Source organism: Vombatus ursinus, unplaced genomic scaffold (genome assembly GCF_900497805.2).
Source record: "Vombatus ursinus unplaced genomic scaffold, bare-nosed wombat genome assembly UNPS02014770.1, whole genome shotgun sequence".
Taxonomy (NCBI): Eukaryota; Metazoa; Chordata; class Mammalia; order Diprotodontia; family Vombatidae; genus Vombatus; species Vombatus ursinus.
Window position 1 is genome coordinate 33,257,609 of NW_020954548.1, and position 21,607 is coordinate 33,279,215.

General features: G+C 40.6%; 1 protein-coding gene across 4 annotated transcripts in view; it reads left to right on the forward strand.

Moving 5' to 3' along the window:
- Positions 1 to 5,006, forward strand: part of RNPS1 (RNA binding protein with serine rich domain 1) — a 12,526-nt gene extending 7,520 nt beyond the window's left edge. For all 4 annotated transcript variants that reach the window (XM_027863081.1, XM_027863079.1, XM_027863082.1 and 1 more), the window contains 3 exons: positions 685 to 838; positions 3,220 to 3,361; positions 3,994 to 5,006. In XM_027863081.1, the coding sequence (XP_027718882.1) occupies positions 685 to 838; positions 3,220 to 3,361; positions 3,994 to 4,093 (396 nt within the window). In that variant the 3' untranslated portion in view covers positions 4,094 to 5,006. The remainder of the gene's footprint in view (positions 1 to 684; positions 839 to 3,219; positions 3,362 to 3,993) is intronic.
- Positions 5,007 to 21,607: the final 16,601 nt, after the last annotated feature.

Here is a 21,607-nt window from a genome sequence, read left to right on the forward strand (position 1 = left end):
TGAAGAGCTAGGAGAGGACACCCCCAACCTGCTCCTTTGTGGAGGTAGGAGGTCCATAAATGTCATACACTGCATGTCCTCGGACTTTTTCAGTGTATCAGTCAGTTATGCAGATTTTTTTAATGCTGTTTGTTATATGGTATAACTCTGGGAGAGAGAAGGATACTGGGGACAACTATGATGATAGAAGAAATCAATAAAAACTTAGACTTTGAAAAAAATCCCTGATCTAGTTCAACTCCATCATTTTACAGATGAGGAAACTTAGCCTGAGAAGTTAAGTGACTTGTCTGAGTAAGTAACAGAACTGAGATCTGAACCTTGAGCCTCTCTTCCAACCTAGTGCCTTTCCCTTTGGCATGTGATGAAATAAAGAGTCTGGGGATCTTTACCCTGGTGCATTACTCCTCCCTCCAGGGACCTGTTCCCTTGTTTGAAGAATGAAACTGAGTTACATCCATGTCCAGAATAAAAATATGACCTGAACCTGTTGTAGACTTTTTCTTGTAAGCATTTTAACACTTCCAAGCCCCTGGTAAGATACCTGGTGATTGCCCTGTAGGCAGAAAACAAATTCACATGAGAATTTGATAGAAATAGCAAAAACGATCTGCATTGAGAGTTTCTTATCTGTAATAGTTATCTGTGTGTGTACCTTTTGTATTTCTATGTGATATCTCCTAGGATCACATCATGGAAATATTTTCCACTTATGGGAAAATTAAAATGATTGATATGCCTGTGGAAAGAATGCATCCTCATCTATCCAAAGGCTATGCATATGTGGAGTTTGAAAATCCAGATGAGGCTGAGAAAGCATTGAAGCACATGGATGGGGGTAAGCCTTCAGGCTGGAGAACAGACCTTTAACTTAACTTCTAGCTCCTCTTTTTTTCCTCCCCTGATATTGTCTCCCTGGAAGAGGTCATGATAAGCCATGACTGCTTCTACCACCCATCTCTATTCAAGACTCTTCTCTCACTGTAGGCAGCTCTAGTGACCCTGCTCTCAAAACAATCTTGCCTTTTCTTATACTTAATGATAGCTAGCAATTACTGACTGTTTTAAGGTTTACAAAGTGCTTTACAGATATTTTATTCTCATAACCCTAGGAGGTAGGTACTGTTATTTTATAGAAAAGGGAGGTGAGGCAGGCAGAGATTCAGTGACTTGTCCAGGGTCGCATAGCTAGTGAGTGTCTGGGGTCAGATTTAAACTTGAGTCTTCCTTGACTTCAGGTCTGGTACTCTGTCCACTGCACCAATTGGCTGCCACTTAAATGACCTTTATTTTTCTCCACACCTGAAATTTTGATTCAGGCCAGAGGTTACTTAAGACCAAGTTGATTGAACTGCCCCCCCTCATAGATCTCCATCTCTCCCCTTGAATTAGTCTTGCATATTATATTCTAAGCAATCTGCCCTTATACATTTCTCTTCAGACTTTGTAGCGCTCTGTTCTCCAACATGCTCTAACTGGCATCTCCTCTGCCTGCCCTACCCATGCTTCACCCTTTTTGCCTAAGTGTTCAAGGTTTGCTGAGGACACCTAAAATGGCTGGAGGAAGTCTGAGAAACACTAAGCTCCAAATTTGTCTTTGTCATCTTGGTAGAGTCAGGTCTGGTTATTTTCTCATACTAAGCGGACTTTTGCACACTGAGAAAGAAGGCTTTCTTCCAGAGCTTGGAGCACAGCCAGGTACATTTTGGCTACATTTCTTAAATTAAATGAGCTGTTGGATTCAGCTTGACACACCAGGAATACCAAGTTGTGGGGTAATGCTAACAGCCAGTGCAGTTTCTGCGGTATGGGCCCAGAGAACTAAAGCAGATATGAGAGAAAACATAAAACAATGCCTTTATTATTAAGACACTGTTTTAATGACACAGTTTATTGGCAGAAACTTTATTACCACTTTTAGAAATAATATGGGAGGCACAAGTATATATTCTAGAATCGAGAGGGGACATAGGAAAGGAGGCAGGGTTACCATTCCAAATGGGAGTTACATGAAGCAACAGCTGGAATGTATCTTTTGTCTAGGGCCTTATCTAGTTCGACAGTATAGAAAGTTGGAGCCCCGGGGACCTTAGAAGTTGTTTAGTCCAACTCCTTTATTTTACACTTGAAACCAAGGCCCAGGGACAGGAAGTGGGTCTTCTAGCTCTTCAGCCAGGGTTCTTTTCCTTTCTAGTAAACATACTGACTGTCCTCTGTCGGCACATCATTTTGGACCTACTGGAACATAACTTCTTGTCCCTAGCTTTTCCCTTTGCTCAACCCCTCTTATCCCACAGTGATGAAGGACCAATACAAGGAAGCTGAAAGAGGAGAAAGTATACCGATTCCTCTTCCACCTCATCTCGCTTTGTCCAACTTGTGGACACCACTGAAGGCCAACAATCTACCACATTTAGGACAGGAACTTCTGCCCCTCATGCCCTCTTAATCTAAGCTCCTGCCCTCCATTAATTAAATTGTGAAGATTTAAAAATTTTTTTTTAATACCATCGTCTTGATCTGAAGCTTTATTTGTAGAGGATTTGTTAACTGACGTATCTTTGTACTTTTATTTCAGCCTGACACCCACATGTGGATTTTTCCCCTTACCTCCAATAATAAATCATCATAACACCCAAGTGCTGGATGGTGTTTAAAGTCCAGAGTAGCTCAAAGCCATGCTTGTTTGTTCCTCAAGTAAAATGGGTAATAATTTTGTAGTAGCTACCATGATATTTTTTGTGATTCTGGAGCTATTCACCTAAGCATTTCCCATGCTAGTTATATGTTGTCATGGAGCTGGCAGATGGAGATCAGTGAGGTCCCCAACCTGTATGTAATCAAAAACTTTTTTTTTTATTTGCGTAAAGCCTCTAGATCCACAGATCCCAAAGAAAGGCTTTAAAGGCAGAGATTGTTTAGTTGTTTCAATCTTGTCCAAGTCTTTGTGACCCCATTTGGAGTTTTCTTGGCAGATATTGGAGTGGTTTGCCATTTCCTTCTCCAGCTTATTTTACTGATGAGGAAACTGAGGCAGATCAGGTTAAATAACTTGCCCAGAGTCACACAGCTAGTCTGAGGTTGGATTTAAATTCAGGTCTTTCTGACCCACAGGCCTAGCTTTCTATCCACCTCACGACCTAGCTGCCCTACAGGCAGAGAGGATCTTTGTTATTTGCTGTTTGTCTCAGTGCTGTGGTTTGGTTCCTTTCTTAACAGGACAGATTGATGGTCAGGAGATAACAGCCACTGCAGTGCTGGCCCCCTGGCCCAGGCCCCCACCCAGGCGATTTAGCCCACCCAGAAGGATGTTGCCACCACCTCCAATGTGGCGTAGATCACCGCCACGCATGAGAAGAAGGTAAATATTTTCTTGAATCTGTAGTCTTCTGTGAGATGGCTTGTCCTCATGGCATGATTTCTAGGCCTTCCACTGTCCTGATTGTCCTTTCCTGCATGCTCTACAGAGTCTCAATAGCCTTCCTAAAAATGATTACCCGTAACTAAACATAATATAACTAAACATAATATACTACAGATGTGACCCAACAAGGGTAGAATAACAACAAAAACTAATAGCGGCAGCTATTCAGGGATAAAAGGGAAGGTTCAAATAAAGGCCTAAGGGGAAAGAAGAAAGAGGGGCACAGCCAGATTCTGTATCTTCTGAAAGATCTGGCTCTTCACCATGTCAACAGCCCACAAGCTCCTTTTTTTTTTTCTTTGCTCAATAATTCACTTCCTGTGCAGTAGAACACAAACATGGTGGTCCCTTAGCGCACACACTTTTTACCTGTCTACTTCCTTTGTACTTTGGGGGAAGAGTAAAGTACAGTTTCTTCTGTGGAAACTCTTAAAGAAGAAATTATTTCTCTTGGTGGCTTAGTCTCCAGAGATGAGAATTGAGTCCCACGTTAGGAGCTGTACTGCAGTTTTACCTCCTTGGCCACCCTCTTTCAACTTTGGTCTGATGCAGTGTTTTCCTTCTAATAGGTCCCGATCTCCTAGGCGCAGATCTCCCGTCCGCCGACGATCCCGCTCCCCAGGCCGCCGGCGTCACCGCAGCCGCTCCAGTTCCAATTCTTCCCGATAAAGCAAGGCAGCTGTTCTCACTTTGTAACTTAATGATTGAACACAATATTGGAGCATTTGTACTGAGGGTGGGGAAGAGAAAAATGGGAACCAAGCACTGGCTAGCAAAGGTTTATTTAATGCATTGGATGTCTCCTTACCCTTGAAGGCTTCTAGACAGCAAATTTGATTCATTTCTCAGGGCTGATTTTGGCCCACAGGAATATTTAAGGTTCAGAATTGCAGCCTAAATAAGGCCCTCTTTTTTCTTCTGGTCCAAACAGAAAGTTTAGCTGTTAGCAACTTCTGAAAAAATCAGGAAACCAGCAGAGCCAAACCAAGCAAAGAAAAGATCAAGATGCTCAGCCCTTCCCACCCCAAAGTGGCAGTGTTTTGTTTTGTTTTGTTTTTCCTTCTTCTTAAGTAAATTTTTGGCAAATATGAAGACTTGATGTTTGCTTCTTGGCCAGGCCGATTATTTAAGAAAAGAGGACATGAGCTTATGCACGTCCACTTTATCTCCTGCTAAAGCTAGGCCAACAGTCTGTTGCTTTGAATTTTTTTCCTCCTGATTTTGAGGGCCAAAAGACCCTGGGAAGGAGTACGGATTTTTCATTCCACTCCTTTACTCATTGCTGTAAATGGTTCTTTACACACACCAGTGCCCACCTCTCTCAGAAACTGGTAAGCAGGTTGTGGGCCAGCCCCTGGGTGCTGCCTCATCAAGGAGCCAGCCCTCTGAGGCTGTGGCCCCTTGAAAAGCTGAACAGGTTAATTTTGCAAAATGTAAATTGCATTCTAGGCTTTTATTGTACAGTCAATACTAGAAAATTTCTGTGTTGAGTTTTGTATCTTTGTAGCATTTTAGATAATGTTGTGTTTGTACTTTTGTTGTGTAGAATGGAAGAAAATCAAATAAACCTCAAGGGTTGAAATGTGGTGGTTTCATTTACAGGCCTCTTGGGTCCCTCTTTTGCCTTAGTCTATTCCAAACTAAACCTGCAAAAGGCAAATCTTCAGGATAATGGTCATAGTATACTTGATGTGCTGGTGCTAGTATACCTTGCAGCCAGAAATTTAAGACATAAAAGACATAATCAACAGCAGCTTTGTTATTAGCAAGAGCTCAGAATTCTATTTAGCTCCAGGTTAGATATTTCCTTCCCCTTTGCTTTTGTCAAACTGGATGGCTGTAGACAGGCCTCTGTGTTGCTTTTGCCTCCCCTCAAATGGACCCGACCTCATTCCACAATGTCCTCAAACATAATTGAGTAGTCCCTCAGGGAAAATCACCAGATTTTAAATTGGAGGCTAGGTTCCTTCCAACCAGAGATTCTGCAGTTCAGTTATTTCTTCAAGATAGCTGGATTAAGAAATATTATGAATGGATAAGGATTTAAGGGTCATAACTGTCTGAGTAATTCAGGTTCTATATTTAGACATACTAACTGGGTACTGTTCACTGGGCACCAGGGATTCAAAGAAGGGGGAAAAAAATTCCCTGCCTTTGAGCTTACATCGTATTGGTCAGTCAGCAAGCGTTTAAGGAGGAGTAAAAGTCAATCAATAGTCAACTAGCATTTATTAAGTCCCAAGCACTGTTACATTCTAATGAGAGAAGATAGCTTGTAAACGGTTCCTGTGAGATATATACAGAATAGATTGAAAAGCATTAGGGGTGGGAAGACCAGAAAAGGCCTCCTACAGAAAGTGAAATTGGAGCTGAAAACCAGTAAGTAGGGGGTGAGGAGGAAGAATTTTTCTAGACATGAGGGAAAGTCATCGAAAAGGCACAAGGAATAGCAAGTCAGCCAGTGTAACTGGATTGAGTATTAAGTATGGAAGGAAGTAAAGTGTAAAAAGAAAGAAAGGAACTAGCTGTGAACTAAACAGGATTTTTATACTTATATCTTGGATGCAATGAGGAGCCATTGGAGTTTATTGAGTTATGGGGAGGAGTGATATGGTCAGATCTGCATATTAGGAAAATTATTTTGGCAGCTGAGTAGAGGATAGAAGTGGAGAGAAACTTGAGGCTGGGTTGTTCGTTCTTTGTTCTCAAAGGGAACCATAACATCAGGAATGTTATGCCATGACTTGAAAGTAGATTGGATTTAAGTAAGGGAGGGCTGTGCAAAGTCACCAGCCCATTTTCTCCTGAGGCATCTGGGTCCAGTGGGAAGATATGGATCAGGACAACTGGAGATGGGCCCGGATGAAATGGGAGACTTTAGCCTTTTTAAGCTAAGGTCTTTCCCAGGTCTCAGTTTATTTGAGGCAAAGCAGATCAATGATAAAAGACTTGTCTATAGTTAAGTGAAAGGACAAGAGCCTATGCCAGAATGGTAGATGGTGGCTGTTTGAGTGGAGAGAGGAAGATAGATGTGAGATGTGGAGGTGGAAATAAGACCTTGCAACAGACTGGACAAGTGGAGTGAGAATATGTGGAATGGGAAAGGAGTCAAAGCTGATTTCCTCGGTTGTAAGCTTGGGTCACCGAGAGTCAGTTAACCTCTTGGAACCCGGGCAATTCTCTTTAAACGCTGTAAGGTCCCGAGCAGAGCCACATTGTGGTAGTAGTGGAAAGATCTCTGGAGAGAGGAGGGGCTCAGTTTGAGTCCTAGCTCTCCTGCTCATTGCCTACTGGTCCTTAGTGATCGCTATGTGCCAGAAACCATGCTAAGTGCTTTGCAACCATAACAACCCTGGGATATAGGTGCTATTATTATCCCCATTTTACATTTGAGGAAACAGGTCTACGTGACTTGCCCAGAGTCAGACAGCTAGTAAGTATCTGAAGCTGGATTTGAATTCAGGTCTTTCTGACTGTAGGCCCATTGCTCTATCCACCGCACCTCCTAGCTGCCTTCCATTTAGCCTCTCTGGGTCCCAGTATGTAAAATTAGGTGGTTGGACTAGATAACTTCTAAGATCCCTTCCAGCTCTGTGATCCGAGGAAACTGAAAAATAAAAGAGAGAAATCAACAATTTGCAAAACACTTTGTGAGGTAGTTAGGGCAAGTAGTAACATTTTACCCAGGAAGAAACAGGCTCAGAAAAGTTCACTGACTTGTTCAGACTTGGATAGCTAAATTAGGGGAGCTGTGGCTTGAACCCAGTTCTTGTGACTCTTAAATCCAGTATACTTTCTACTGCATTACCCAGACTGGTCACTTCCCGCCTGCTATACTGCACCTTTCCTCTATGAGAGCTGGGTCTTCTTCTTCATCCCTGGTGTCTTAGTACATTGTTAGCTAGTCAGATATAGGACTTGAACCCAGATCCTCCTTATTCCAACTAACCACTATACATATACCACATTTCCTCCTCAGATAAAGACACTACCTTCAAATATTTATCATCTCATGCTATTCAGTTCATCATATGTATCAGCAAGTATGTAAATTTGCACTGTGACAGAATTAGTTCTTTGCAGACAGTCTTAGAAAATAATTTTTGTGTTTGCATGATACATTTTTCAAAAGCTCTTTTGAGTTTCTAAAATGTTCATACCCTTATGACCTGCACTTACTGGGAATTCCTCATTTCATAGGGAATAATTGCAATCCCTGATCCCCATCATGTATGAGGTTCAATGGGTCACCCCTACCTGCTGGCGTAGGGTGGACCCAAGGGTAAGAGCAGAACTGAAAACCCATATTGTGTATCCTCTAACCTTCCCGCAGCCCCACCCCGAGTCCCTCATCAAATATGGTCTACTTCAGAATTAGCCTTGAAAACTATTAGACCATGCAATCATTCTAGCCCAATCTCCTGTGTGAGAACTTGTAACTCATGAGTTTTGTCAATGTTTCTCTTTGTCTGTGAGTACAAATACAGAACTTAACATGGTGTCCAATAATGTCTCCATCCCATAATGCAGTGTATGTTCTGGAAGGCAATGACTGTCACTCAGCTATCTGCCCATAGCACACCTTGTGTTCATGAATGAGTGAATGAACAGATGTGCTTTGAATGCTGTTTGACATACATGGCACTGGATGAAAGAATGAACAACACATTTCTATAAGGCTCTGAGATCTGTGAAACACTTATCTTCACAAACCCTGTGAAGTGGTTAGTACGAGTATTGTTATCCTCAGTGTTACAGACTGGGAAACTAAGGCACAGAGGAATTAAATGGCTTGCCCATAACCACACATATGGTAAATGTCAGAACTAAACTGATGACATCAGTTAATCATGGCCAACCAGTTTAGGGACAGAATAGTCTGAGAAGATGGTGACAAAGGTCACCATAATGAAGCTCTGAAAACATAATCTTCCCTACCTCTCCAATGTTGAATGCTCAGCAAAGTAACATGTGACCATGTTATATGGTCTGATTCCAATAGAGCTGCCCTATAGCTTTAGTCTAGAGAAGACTAACTGGATATTTTCAGTCTTTTCTTTTTTTTTAAATCTGCCTCCTCCTTCTTGCCCTGTCTGTCCTTCACCTCTTAAGAGGTGACTAAAGCTGGTTCTTTCAGGAGTTCCTCAAATCACAAAGGAGAAGCTGCCTAGCCTGCAAAGGTCTGGCACTGAGGTGAGGTCATCCTCACTAAGGAAGAAAGTGCAAACCCTAGACTGTTACTTCCAGGGATGGATAACTAGGACCATGCTTGACCATCATGGTTAGACCACAATGATGAAGAGTTAAGAGTGGTCAGATCATAAGCTGCGAGAGCAAGGGGGAGAGGGGCTGGGCAGAGAGAATATATCATGTTTCCCATAGCCCTGACCCAAGTAGCCATTGGAGGAGAAATTTAGGCAGACTGGCTGTGCTGCCTTCAGGAAGATCCAGCCAGAAAGTATTAGGGAAATAGTCCTGAATTCAGTTCAGTAAACATTTATTCAGTGAGTACTACAACCCTAGGGCAGCTAGGTGGCTCAGTGGATAGAGTGCCAAGCGTGGAATCAGAAAGACTCGTTCCTGAGTTCAAATCCAGCCTTAGACAATTACTAGGTGTTTGATCCCGGGCAAGTCCCTTAACCCTTTTACTTCAGTTTCCTCATCTATAAAATGAGCTGGAGAAGGAAATGACAAACCATTCCAGTACCTTTGCCAAGAAAACCCCAAATGGGGTCACAAAAAGTTGTGCACAACTGAAAAACTACAAAACAACAACTATAACCCTCCAAATTCCTTCCTGAGCTAGATTTCTAAAGGGGCTTCAAAGATGTCTGAGCCAGAAGCCCATACCATCAGAAAGCTCAAAGCCTAGAAGGGGAGAGAAGCTAAAACTAGTATTTACTTTGCCATTTAATAAAATTCTATAATGCCATAAAGGACTGTGTTCTCATTAATTACCCATCCACAGAGAATTCTGGGTTGTTATTCTTTTTTCCCTCCCTTTCATTAAATTTCTCATCTTTCATTAAATTTCTTTTCACCTCCCTAATTCAGCTTCATCTAATTTAACAATGAATATCTGTTGAATTGTCATAAAGCACCATCAGACTCTGGAGGAAGAATGGATAAGAAAGCAAAATGTTGGTTGCAAACAAAAAAGACATGTTAAAAAATAAAAAATATACAGCATGAAAATGAGAAGCAGAACAAAATTTACTGCGTATCTGAACATTCCAAAAAAGCAGTATGTTCAAAAATGCCATCAAAGAAAGAAAAATTCAGTCAAGATATTTATGTGTGTATATATACTACACACATATACACATATATTTGCATGCATATGTAATGTATATATGCACATATGTGTATATTTTATACATATGTGTGTATGTATATATGTGTGTGTATATGTGTGTGTGTGTATATATATATACACACACACATATATATTTGTTATTGTTGTTTAATCATTCTTCATGGCTCCATGGACCATAGCACACGAGGCCCTTCTGTCCTCCACTATCTCTCAAAATCTATCCAGATTCATGTTCATTGTTTCCATGACACCATCTATCAATCTCACCCTCTCCTGTTCCCTTTTCCTTTTGCCTTCAATCTTTCCCAACATCAGGGTCTTTTCCAATGAGTCCCTTCTCATTATGCGGCCAAAGTAATTAAGCTTCAGCTTCAGTATTTGACCTTCTAGTGAATATCCAGAATTAAATTATTTACATATTGACGGATTTCACCTCGTTTCTCTCCAAGGAATTCTCAAGTCTTCTCCAGCACCACAATTCGAAAGCATTGTTTCTGCAGTACTCAGCTTTCCCTATTGCCCAACTCTCACAGCCATACATTACTACTGGAAAAGCCATACCTTTGATTATACACACTTTTGTCTGCAAGGTGACATCTCTGCTTTTCAGTATACTGTCCAGATTTGTCATAGCTTTTCTTCCAACGAGAATCTTTTAATTTCATGGTTATAGTTATTGTGTACAGTGATCTTTGAGCCTGAAAATATAAAATCTGACTGTTTCCATTTCTTCTCCCTCTATTCGCCAGAAAGTGATGGGACCAGTTGCCAAAATATTGGTTTTTTGGATGTTAAGCTTCGAATGATTCTCTTCTTTCACTCTCATGAAGAGGCTTCTTCTTTTCTTTTTTCTTTTTTCGAGGCAATTGAGGTTAAGTGACTTTCACTGAGCCACACAGCTAGTGAGTGTTATGTATCTGAGGCCAGATTTGAACTCAGGTCCGCCTGACTCCAGGGCCAGCGCTCTATTCACTGTGCCACCCAGCTGCCCCTGAGGCTTCTTAGTTTCTCTTCACTTTCCACCATCAAAGTGATTATCATCTGCATATCCGAGACTGTTGATATTTCTCCCAGCAACCTTAATCTCAGCTTTTGATTTATCCAGACTGGTATTCTGCATGATGTCTTCTACATATAAGTTAAATAAACAGGGTGACAATATACAGCCTTGTCATACTCACTTTCCAATCTTAAACCAATCTGTTGTTCCACGGTCAGTTCTGACTGTTGCTTCTTGGCCAGCATACAGTTTCCTCAAGAGACAAGGCAAGATGACCTGATATTCCCATCTCTTTGAGGACTTGCCACATTTCGTTCGGATCTACACAGCCAAAGGCTTTAGTGTAGTCAAGGAAGCAGAAATAGATGTTTTTTCTGGAACTCCCTTGCTTTCTCCATAATTACCATATATTGATCGTGTCGGCCGCGCGCCGTACCCTCTCCTCCTGTAAGGAGCAGGCTGCCAGAGTCATACTCACTTCCGAGTCTTCAGTCCTCAGCCGGATAAACACACAGAGACGAGCCATCGGGAGGCGCCAACACCACAGCTTTATTCAGAGGCCATCACAGCAAGCCATCACAGCAAGCCCAAGCAGCAAGGCCAGAGCAACAGAGCAGGAGCCAAGAGATAGAGCGCGTGATCTGACCACGCTCGTTCCTAAGTACCTACCTAGCCCCTCCTCCCCAGCCCGCTTACTAGCCAATGATTGTAGGGTCAGATACCGGAAGGGGCTGTCTGAGTTTAGCACACCAAGGGGGAGGGAGTGATGTAGGAGGCTAGGACCGGATACAGGGAGGAGGCGTCTGGGATTAGTGCATAGACAGAGTACGTGACCTAGGAAGTCAGACTCAGATACTGGGAGGAGGGGTCTGGGGTCAGTGCTACACAAAGGGACCCAGGAAGTCAGGAAGGTCACAGGAGGCGTCTGGGGTTGACGTTGCATATAGGGAGGGGACTAAGCAAAGGGAACTCAGTCCTCTGCCGTCCCACTCCCACGTGGCACCGCCCCTTGCCTCAGGAGCTCAAGCTCCGGCTACTTCCTTGCACCCAGCTTATCTCACATAGCACTGCCCACTGCCTCAGGGCTTCTCCGTACCCAGCCCATCCCAGTTCACCACGACTCCGCCTACCACAGCCCCTGCCTCGACTTCCAAATATACTCAGATCTTACCCTACTCTTGCCACAGCGCCCAACTGGCAACTGCCAACATCAGACAATCCCTCACAATTGACAATTTAGTCTCTAGTTCCTCTGCCTCTTTGAAAACCAGCCTTCTCTTCTGTTAATTCTCAATCCACACATTACTCAAGCCTAGCTTGTAGAATCTTAAGTGTAACCTTGCTGGCATGTGAAATTGTAGCGGTCTGAAAGGTTGAGACCCCTCGAAGACTGGTGTACAGGATGGGGTCGTCTGGAATGAATTCACAGACTCAAGCATTCTTTAAGTCAAGGTGGCAAAGATTTATTGTTATGCTTTTCAGTGGGCAAGGATTCTTAAGGAACCTGCAAGAGACTGAGGATGGAGCTAGAGTTTATATGGGAAAGGGCATGGGAAAGGAATGCCAGGGACACTGATGAGGTAATCTAAAGGTCCAGGTGTCTTTGGGAGGTACGGATGAGAAAGTACAGGGAGTATATCGGACAGGGAAGGAGATGACAGAGGTATGGGTCTTGGGAGTCTGGCAGGAGGAAGAGTCCATGGGCCAGCCAAGGACAAAACTCCTTGGACTGGGCAAGGCACTCCTCTCTGTCTTGATGACAGAATACTCTGCAACAAAGGAAAGCTTTCTCACAAGACAGGAACTTATTGAGGAATTGGGAGGCTTCCAGCCCAGTGCTCTCTCACCCAGCTTTGTGTAGGTGCACCAGGGTGAGAGATAAGGGTCTTGCTGGGGCACATGCATGAATAACTGCTAGACACAGTGTCCTTGGGCTGGGAAGTGGTTGTCAGAGACAGTGTTTCTGAGGCTAGGGAGAAACTGGGGTCCAAGTACAAGCACAAGCACCCAAGCACCCCATCAAAACGAATGCAATTGTTCAGTAATTTGAACATGCCTTGACATTGCCCTTCTGTAGGGTTAACTGATCTTTTCCAATTCAGTGTCCACTGTTGTTTTTTTCCAAATTTGCTGGCATATTGGGTGCTATTGTTTGTCCTTGTTAACAGGATTTTTACTGAGCTAGTCTCTAACCTGAGAACGATGAAACAACAGGTCGGTAATCAGGTAGCCATTTAATTAATTAGTTTCATTATGAGGAACAGATTTGCAAATCGGGAAATCTCCTGCTCAGAATTTAGTGGTTTCCCAGGAGAAACCCACAAATCCCACAATACAACAATTCTGGAGTCAAGTCTTTGGAGGACATGACCACCTCCCCTAGGGCACAGAAGCAGAGCTCTGTGATGGGAACAGGTTCCACAATCTTTGATTCACTTCACTTAAGGTACGTAGGCACAAAAGTGATGTCTTGATGTGTGCATGGATTGGATTTAAGGGACGCAGAGGTGCTCGAAGTTGTTGGTCATATTGAGTGTAGCATCATCTTTTAGAGTTTAAATAGCTCAACTGAAATTCCATCACCTCCACTGACCTTATTATTAGCAATGCTTCCTAAGGCCCACTTGACTTCATTCTCCAGGATCTCTGGCTCAAGATCAGTAACCACACCATCTTGTTAAGATCTTTCTTGTGAGGTCCGCTCCTGGGAGCCAAGATGGCAAAATAAAAAGGTAGTCGCTCTCACCCTCCCCTATAAACCTCTGAAAACCCAGAAAATATCACCCCAGAATAAACCCTGGAACAGCTGAACCAGAAGAAAGATGGGGAGCAGCAGTGCAGTAGCCCAGGTAGCTAGAGGGATTAATGGGGAAGGCCCCTCTTACCCTGGGGGAAGTGGAGCAGTACAGAATGGGAGTCACCCAGCCAGCTAGTGTTAACACCCACTTTAGTACACCAGAAGGAGATTCTGGTGGCTCAGCATTCTACAGCAAACGGGTCTCCCAGTGCCTCAGCAAAAATAAAGGAAGCAGCACTACAAAAGGCACCAGGAGGATAAGCACCCTACAGCATTCATCTGAAAGGAGCTGAAGAAAGCAACCTAGAGTTACCCGAAAGTTCCAGTCTTGCTGATTCCAGCCCAACACCAGGTAAGCTGTCAGCCTCCAACTGCCAACCAAGAGGAGATCCTGAAGCCCAGGTGGTAGAGCAGGCAAACACCAACAGCTGGTCCTCCAAGTACCTCAGTGAGGGCAGGGGAACTGGTGGAAACCAGCTCAGAAAACCACCAGGTGCCTCGGCATTCTACGGCAAAGGAATCTCCCAGTGCCTCAGTAGAACTAAGGGAGGCAGCACTGCAAGGGGCCCCAGGCAGATAAATACCCTGCAGCACCCATCTAAAAGGAGCTGAACAAAGCTAAAGGAAAGGAAAAGCAGGCAACCTAGATTTGCCTGAAAGTCCCAGCCTTGCTGATTCCAGCCCAACACCAGGTAAGCTGCCAGAACCCTACAGCCTCCAATTGCCAACATAAGAGGCCCCAGCACACAAAGCCAGTGACCAAGACCTAGGCTCCCAACACAAGAAGCTTGGGTCAGTACCCTCTGCTCCCCAGCAGGACAGTTTAATCTCTTTAAAGGCCAGGGAATAAAGAAACACCATGAGTAAAAAGAAACGTATGATAGATTCATATTATGAGAAGAGTGAAGATCAAGACAGAAATTCTGAAGAGGACAACAGTGTCATCAAACCCACATCTGCAACATTAAAAGGGAATATGAACTGGTCTGAAGCTCAAAAAGACTTCTTAGAAGAGCTCAAGAAGGATTTTAAAAGTGAAATGAGAGAAGTAGAGGAGTCCTTCAAAAGTACAATTGGCCTACTGGAAAAAAAGTACACTGAAGAAAATAAGTCCCTAAAACACACAATAGGCCAACTGGAAAAAAGAGTACACTGAAGAAAACAAGTCCCTAAAAAACACAATTGGCCAACTGGAAAAAAAGTACACTGAAGAAAACAAATCCCCTAAAAATACAATTGGCCAATTGGAGAAGAAAGTACAAAATCTAACAGAACAAAACAATATGTTAAAAATTAGAATTGAACAAATGGAAACTAATGACTCTATGAGAGAGCAAGAATCAGTCAAACAGAAACAAAAAAATGAAAAAATAGATGAAAACGTAAAATACCTCATTGATAAAACAACTGACCTGGAAAATCGATCCAGGAGAGACAATTTAAAAATTATTGGCCTACTTGAAAATCATGATGAAAAAAAGAGCCTGGACAGTATCTTCCAGGAAATCATAAAGGAAAACTGCCCTGAAGTCCTAGAACCAGAAGGTAAAATAACTATAGAAAGAATCCACCGCTCCCCACCTGAAAGAGATCCCAAATTTAAAACACCAAGGAATATAACAGCTAAATTCCAAAATTACCAGATTAAAGAGAAAATACTACAAGCAGTCAGAAACAATTTAAATATCATGGAACCACAGTCAGGATTACATAGGACCTTGTAGTTTCTATATTAAAAGACTGTAGGGCATGGAACATGATATTCCGTAAGGCAAAGGAGCTTGGATTGCAGCCAAGCGAAAATGAGCATGATTTTTCAGAGAAGATGGATATTCAGCGAAATAGGGGACTTCCAAACCTTCCTGATAAAAAGACCAGAGCTCAACAAAAAAATTTGATCTTCAAGTATAAGATTCAAGAGAAACATAAAAAGGTAAATGGGGCAGAAAAATACAATATGTTGTTAATAAGGGCAAACTGTTTACATCCCTACAAGGGAAGATGACACTTGCAACTCTTGAGAACTGTATTGTTATTACACCATGTTAAAGGAGTATACATAAAGGGGGTGGATATAAGTTGACTTTGATGTAATGATAAAAAAAAAATCTAATCAAGTGGGTTAAATGGATCCAAGTAAGTGGATTAGTCTGATCTAAGAAAATGTACTGAGAAAGGAGGAGACAGACAAGGGTAAATTACATTACAGGAAAAGACACAAAAGCCTATTAGAGCAGAGGGAAAGAAGGGAGGGGGATGAGTATTGTTTGAACCTTACTCTCATCAGATTTGGCTCAAGAAGGGAATAACATAATGAGTTAGGTATAGAAATCTAACTTGTACCATAGGCAGTAAGAGGGAAAAGGGGAAAGAAAAGGGAGGGGGGATAGAAGGGAGGGAAGAAGCAGTAAGGGTAAAGGGAAGAAAAAGGAAAGGAATAATAGAAGGGAGGTGATACTGAAGGAGACAGTGGTAAAAAGCAAAACACTAGTAAGGGGGAGAAAGAACGAAAAGCATAAACGGGGAAAAAACGATGGGGAAAAAGACACAGATAGTAATCATAACTGTGAATGTGAATGGGATGAACTTTCCCATAAAACAAACGTATAGCAGAATGGATTAAAAACTATAATCCTACAATATGTTGTTTACAGGAAACACATTTGAAAAAGAGTGACATATACAGGGTAAAGGTAAAAGGCTGGAGCAGAATATATTATGCTTCAGCTGAAGTAAAAAAAGCAGGGGTAACAATCCTGATCTCAGACAAAGCAAAAGCAAAAATAGATCTTATCAAAAGAGATAAGGAAGGAAACTACATCGTGCTAAAATGAAATAATATCATTACTAAACATATATGCACCAAATGGTATAGCATCCATATTCTTAGAGGAGAAGTTCAGGGAGTTACAGGAAGAAATAGACAGCAAAACTATACTAGTGGGGGACCTCAACCTCCCCCTCTCTGAACTAGATAAATCTAACCACAAAATAAACAAGAAAGAAGTTAAGGAGGTGAATAGAACATTAGAAAAGTTAGGTATGATAGACCTCTGGAGAAAACTGAATGGGAATAGAAAAGAATATACTTTTTTTTGGCAGTACATGGCACATACACAAAAATTGACCATCTACTAGGGCATAAAAACCTCACAATCTAGTGCAGAAAGGCAGAAATATTAAATGCATCCTTTTCAGATTATGATGCAATTAAAATTATATGCAATAAAGGACCATGGAAAGATAGACTAAAAAATAATTGGAAACTAAATAATCTAATACTAAAAAAAGATTGGGTCAAACAACAAATCATAGAAATAATCAATAATTTCATTCAAGAGAATGACAATAATGAGACAATATACCAAAACTTATGGGATGCAGCAAAACCAGTTCTTAGGGAAAGTTCTATATCTCTGAATGCCTACATAAATAAAATAGAAAAAGAGGAGATCAATGAATTGGGCACACAACTAAAAAAACTGGAAAAAGACCAAATTAAAAATCCTCAATTAAACACCAAATTAGAAATATTGAAAACCAAAGGAAAAATTAAGAAAATTGAAATTAAGAAAACTATTGAACTAATAAAACTAAGAGCTGGTTTTATGAAAAAAACAATAAAATGGATAAACCTTTGGTTATTTTAATTTTTAAAAAAAGGAAGAAAGCCAAATTACTAGTATCAAGAATGAAAAGGGTGAAGCTACCACCAAGGAAGAGGAAATTAAAACAACAATTAGGAATTATTTTGCCCAACTATATGCCAACAAATTTGACAATCTTAGTGAAATGGATACATATTTATAAAAACATAAATTGCCCAGATTAACAGAAGAGAAAGTAAAACACTTAAATAACCCCATCTCAGAAAAAGAAATTGAACAAGTCATTGATGAACTCTTTAGGAAAAAAATCTCCAGGGCCAGATGGATTTACATGCAAATTCTATCAAACATTTAAAGAACAATTAATTCCAACACTATATAGACTATTTGGGAAAATAGGTGAAGGAGTCTTACCAAATTCTTTTTATGATACAAATAAGGTGCTGATACCTAAACCAGGAAGAGTCAAAACAGAGAAAGAAAATTATAGACCAATTTCTCTAATGAATATAGATGTAAAAATTTTAAACAATATATTAGCAAATAGATTACAGTAACTTATCACAAGAATAATACACTATGACCAGGTAGGATTTATACCAGGAATGCAGGGCTGGTTCAACATTAGGAAAACTATCAGCATAATTCATCATATCAACAACAAAACTAACAGAAACCACATGATCATCTCAATAGATACAGAAAAAGCTTTTGACAAAATCCAACACCCATTCCTATTAAAAACACTAGAGAGTATAGGTATAAATGGAGTCTTCCCTAAAATAATAAATAGCATCTATCTAAAACCTTCAGCAAGCATAATACGTAATGGGGACAAGCTAGAAGCATTTCCAATAAGATCGGGGGTGAAACAAGGATGTCCATTATCACTACTGTTATTCAATATTGTACTGGAAATGTTAGCTTTAGCAATAAGAGAAGAAAAAGAAATTGAAGGTATTAGAATAGGCAAACAAGAAACAAAGTTATCACTCTTTGCAGATGACATGATGTTATACTTAGAGAATCCTAGAGAATCAAGTAAAAAACTACTTGAAATAATAAACAATTTTAGCAAAGTTGCAAGCTATAAAATAAACCTACATAAATCATTGGCATTTCTATATGTTACCAACAAAGCCCAACAGCAAGAGATAGAAAGAGAAATTCCATTTAAACTTACTGTAGACATTATAAAATATTTAGGAGTCTACCTACTGAAACAAATCCAGGAACTCTATGAACACAATTACAAAACACTTTTCACGCAAATAAAGCCAGATCTAAATAATTGGAAAAACATTAGTTGCTCATGGGTAGGCTGAGCTGATATAATAAAAATGACAATTCTACCTAAACTAATTTACTTATTCAGTGCCATACCAATCAAACTACCAAAAAACTATTTTATAGAGTTAGAAAAAATATTAACAAGATTCATTTGGAAGAACAAAAGGTCCAGAATATCAAGGGAACTAATGAAAAGAAATGCAGGGGAAGGTGGCCTAGCCATTCCAGATCTTAAATTATATTATAAAGCAGCAATCATCAAAACTTGGTTCTGGCTAAGAAATAGAGAGGTGGATCAGTGGAACAGGTTAAGTATGCAAGACACAGTAGTCAATGACTATAGTAATCTATTATTTGATAAACCCAAAGATCCCAGTTTCTGGGATAAGAACCCACTGTTTGAAAAAAACTGCTGGGAAAACTGGAAAAGAGTATGGCAGAAACTAGGCATAGACCAAAATCTCACACCATATACCAAAATAAAGTCAAAATGGGTTCATGATTTAGATATAAAGGCTGATACTATAAGCAAACTGGGAGAAGGAATAGTTTACCTGTCAGATCTATGGAGAACAGAAGAATTCATGACCAAACAGGAGATAGAGAACATTACGAAAAGCAAAATTGGTAATTTTTGATTACATTAAATTGAAAAGTTTTTGCACAAACAAAGCCAATGCAACTAAGATTAGAAGGAAGGTAGAAAATTGGAAAAGAATTTTTACAACCAGTCTCTCTGATAATGGCCTCATTTCTAAAATATATAGAGAATTAAGTCAAATTTATAAGAATACAAGCCATTCCCCAATTGATAAATGGTCAAAGGATATGAACAGACAGTTCTCAGATGAAGAAATTAAAGCTGTCTATAGTCATATGAAAAAATGCTCTAAATCACTATTGATTAGAGAAATGCAAATCAAAACAACTCTGAGGTACCACATCACACCTATCAGATTGGCCAACATGACAAAACAGGAAAATGATAAATGTTGGAGAAGATGTGGGAAAATTGGAACACTAATGCATTGTTGGTGGAGTTGTGAAATGATCCAACCATTCTGGAGAGCAATTTGGAACTATGCCCAAAAGGCATACCCAAAATGTGCATACCTTTGACCCAGTAATAGCATTTCCAGGCTATATTCCAAAGAGATCATACAAATGGGAAAAGGACCCACATGTACAAAAATATTCATAGCAGCTCTTTTTGTGGTGGCAAAGAATTGGAAATTGAGGGAATGCCCATCCATTGGGGAATGGCTGAGCAAGTTGTGGTATACGAATGTGATGGAATACTATTGTGCTAGAAGAAATGATGGGGGTAGCTAGGTGGCGCAGTGGATACAGCTCTGGCCTTGGAGTCAAGAGGGCGTGAGTTCAAACCCATCTCAGACACATGAAATTTACTCGCTGTGTGACCCTGGGTAAGTCACTTAACCCTGACTGCCTTACCAAAAAAAAAGAAAAAAAAGAAAAAAAAAAGAAATGATGAACAGACTGACTTCAGAAAAACCTGGAAAGACTTGTATGGTCTGATGCTGAGTGAAGTGAGCAGAACCAAGAGATTGTTGTACACAACAACAGCCACATTGTGTGATGACTAATATTGATAAACTTAACGCTTCCCAGCAATACAAGGATCTAAGACATCTCCAGAGGCCTTCTGATGGAAAATGCTATCCACCTCCAAAGAAAGAACTATGGAAGTTGAATTGCTATTTTTTTTTCTCTTCTGTTGAGTTTTGTTTCCTTTTTCTGATGGTTCCTCCTATTGGTTTTAATTTCTACTTACAGCATCACTAATGTGAAAATATGTTTAATATGAATGTAAATGTATAGCCTATATCAGATTGTGTGCCGACTTGGGGAGGGTGGTGGGGAGGAAGGGGGAGAAAAGCACATGAAAGTGATTATGGATAAAGCAAAATAAATTAATAAAAAAATTTTTAAAAAGAAAAAAAAGATCTATCTTGTACAATTCTTTTGTATATTTTTGCCATGTCTTTTTAATCTCTTTCTGCTTCTATTAAATCCCTACTATTTTTATCTTTTATCATGCCCATTTTTGCAAGAAACTTTCCCTTGATATTGCCCTTTTTCTAAATTCCTCATTTTTAAAAAAGTTCAGTTTTCTTTGGGAAGTGGGGTTTAAGTGACTTGCCCAGGGTCACACAGCTAGTGAGTGTTATGTGTCTGAGGCCGGATTTGGACTCAGGTCCTCCTGAATCCAGGGCCAGGCCTCTATCCACTATCACCTAGCTGCCCCAAAAGTTCATTTTTCTTAAAGGGCATTAGTGATAATGAGTTTGCATATAACTCTCCTCAATCACATTCAGACTTCATTCAACCTTACAAGAAATTTAATCTAAGGTGGGGAAGCCCATTGTGTTCTGCTCCAGCTTGAGTAAAGACAGATCCTTTTGTCTAGATAGCCCAAGGCTGGGAGTGGTCTGGTATAGAGATATTTTCTCTGTCCCAGAGTGATATGATGATGAGGTGACATCAGCCCTGTGAGACCACCGTCATGATCCTCTTCGGTCTAAAAGAAACTGCCAAATGACCATCCTTTTATTAATAATCTCCTGGCCTTATTAATAAAATGATTAAATGACCCAGAAACTATGACTCTTACAACATCTCCAATTTTTTTGAAGAGATGTCTTTCCCATTCATTCTATTGTTTTCTTCTTTTTCTTTGCATTGATCATTTAAGAAAACCTTATCTCTTCTTGCTATTCTCTGGGATTGTGCATTCAATTGGGTAATTTCTTTCCTTTTTCTTCTTTCCTCAGCTATTTGTAAGGCCTTACCTGACAGTCATTTTGTCTTCTAGCTCTTCTTTTTCTTTGGAATGCTTCTTGTTGCTGCCTCCTGTACAGTATCGTGGACCTCTGCCCATAGTTCTTCAACCACTCTACCAGAGCTAATCCCTAAAATCTATTCATCATTTCCACTTCATATTCATAAGGGATGTTATTTAGATACTGGAGTGGTTTGCCATTTCCTTCTCCAGTGGATCACCTTTTGTCAGAACTCTCCACTATGACCTGTCCATCTTGAGTAACCCTGCACGGCATAGCTCATATTGTCGTTGAACTATGCGAGTCCCTCCTCCGACAAGGCAGCGATCTGGGAGGATACAGTATATATATATATAGCTTTGCAGGTG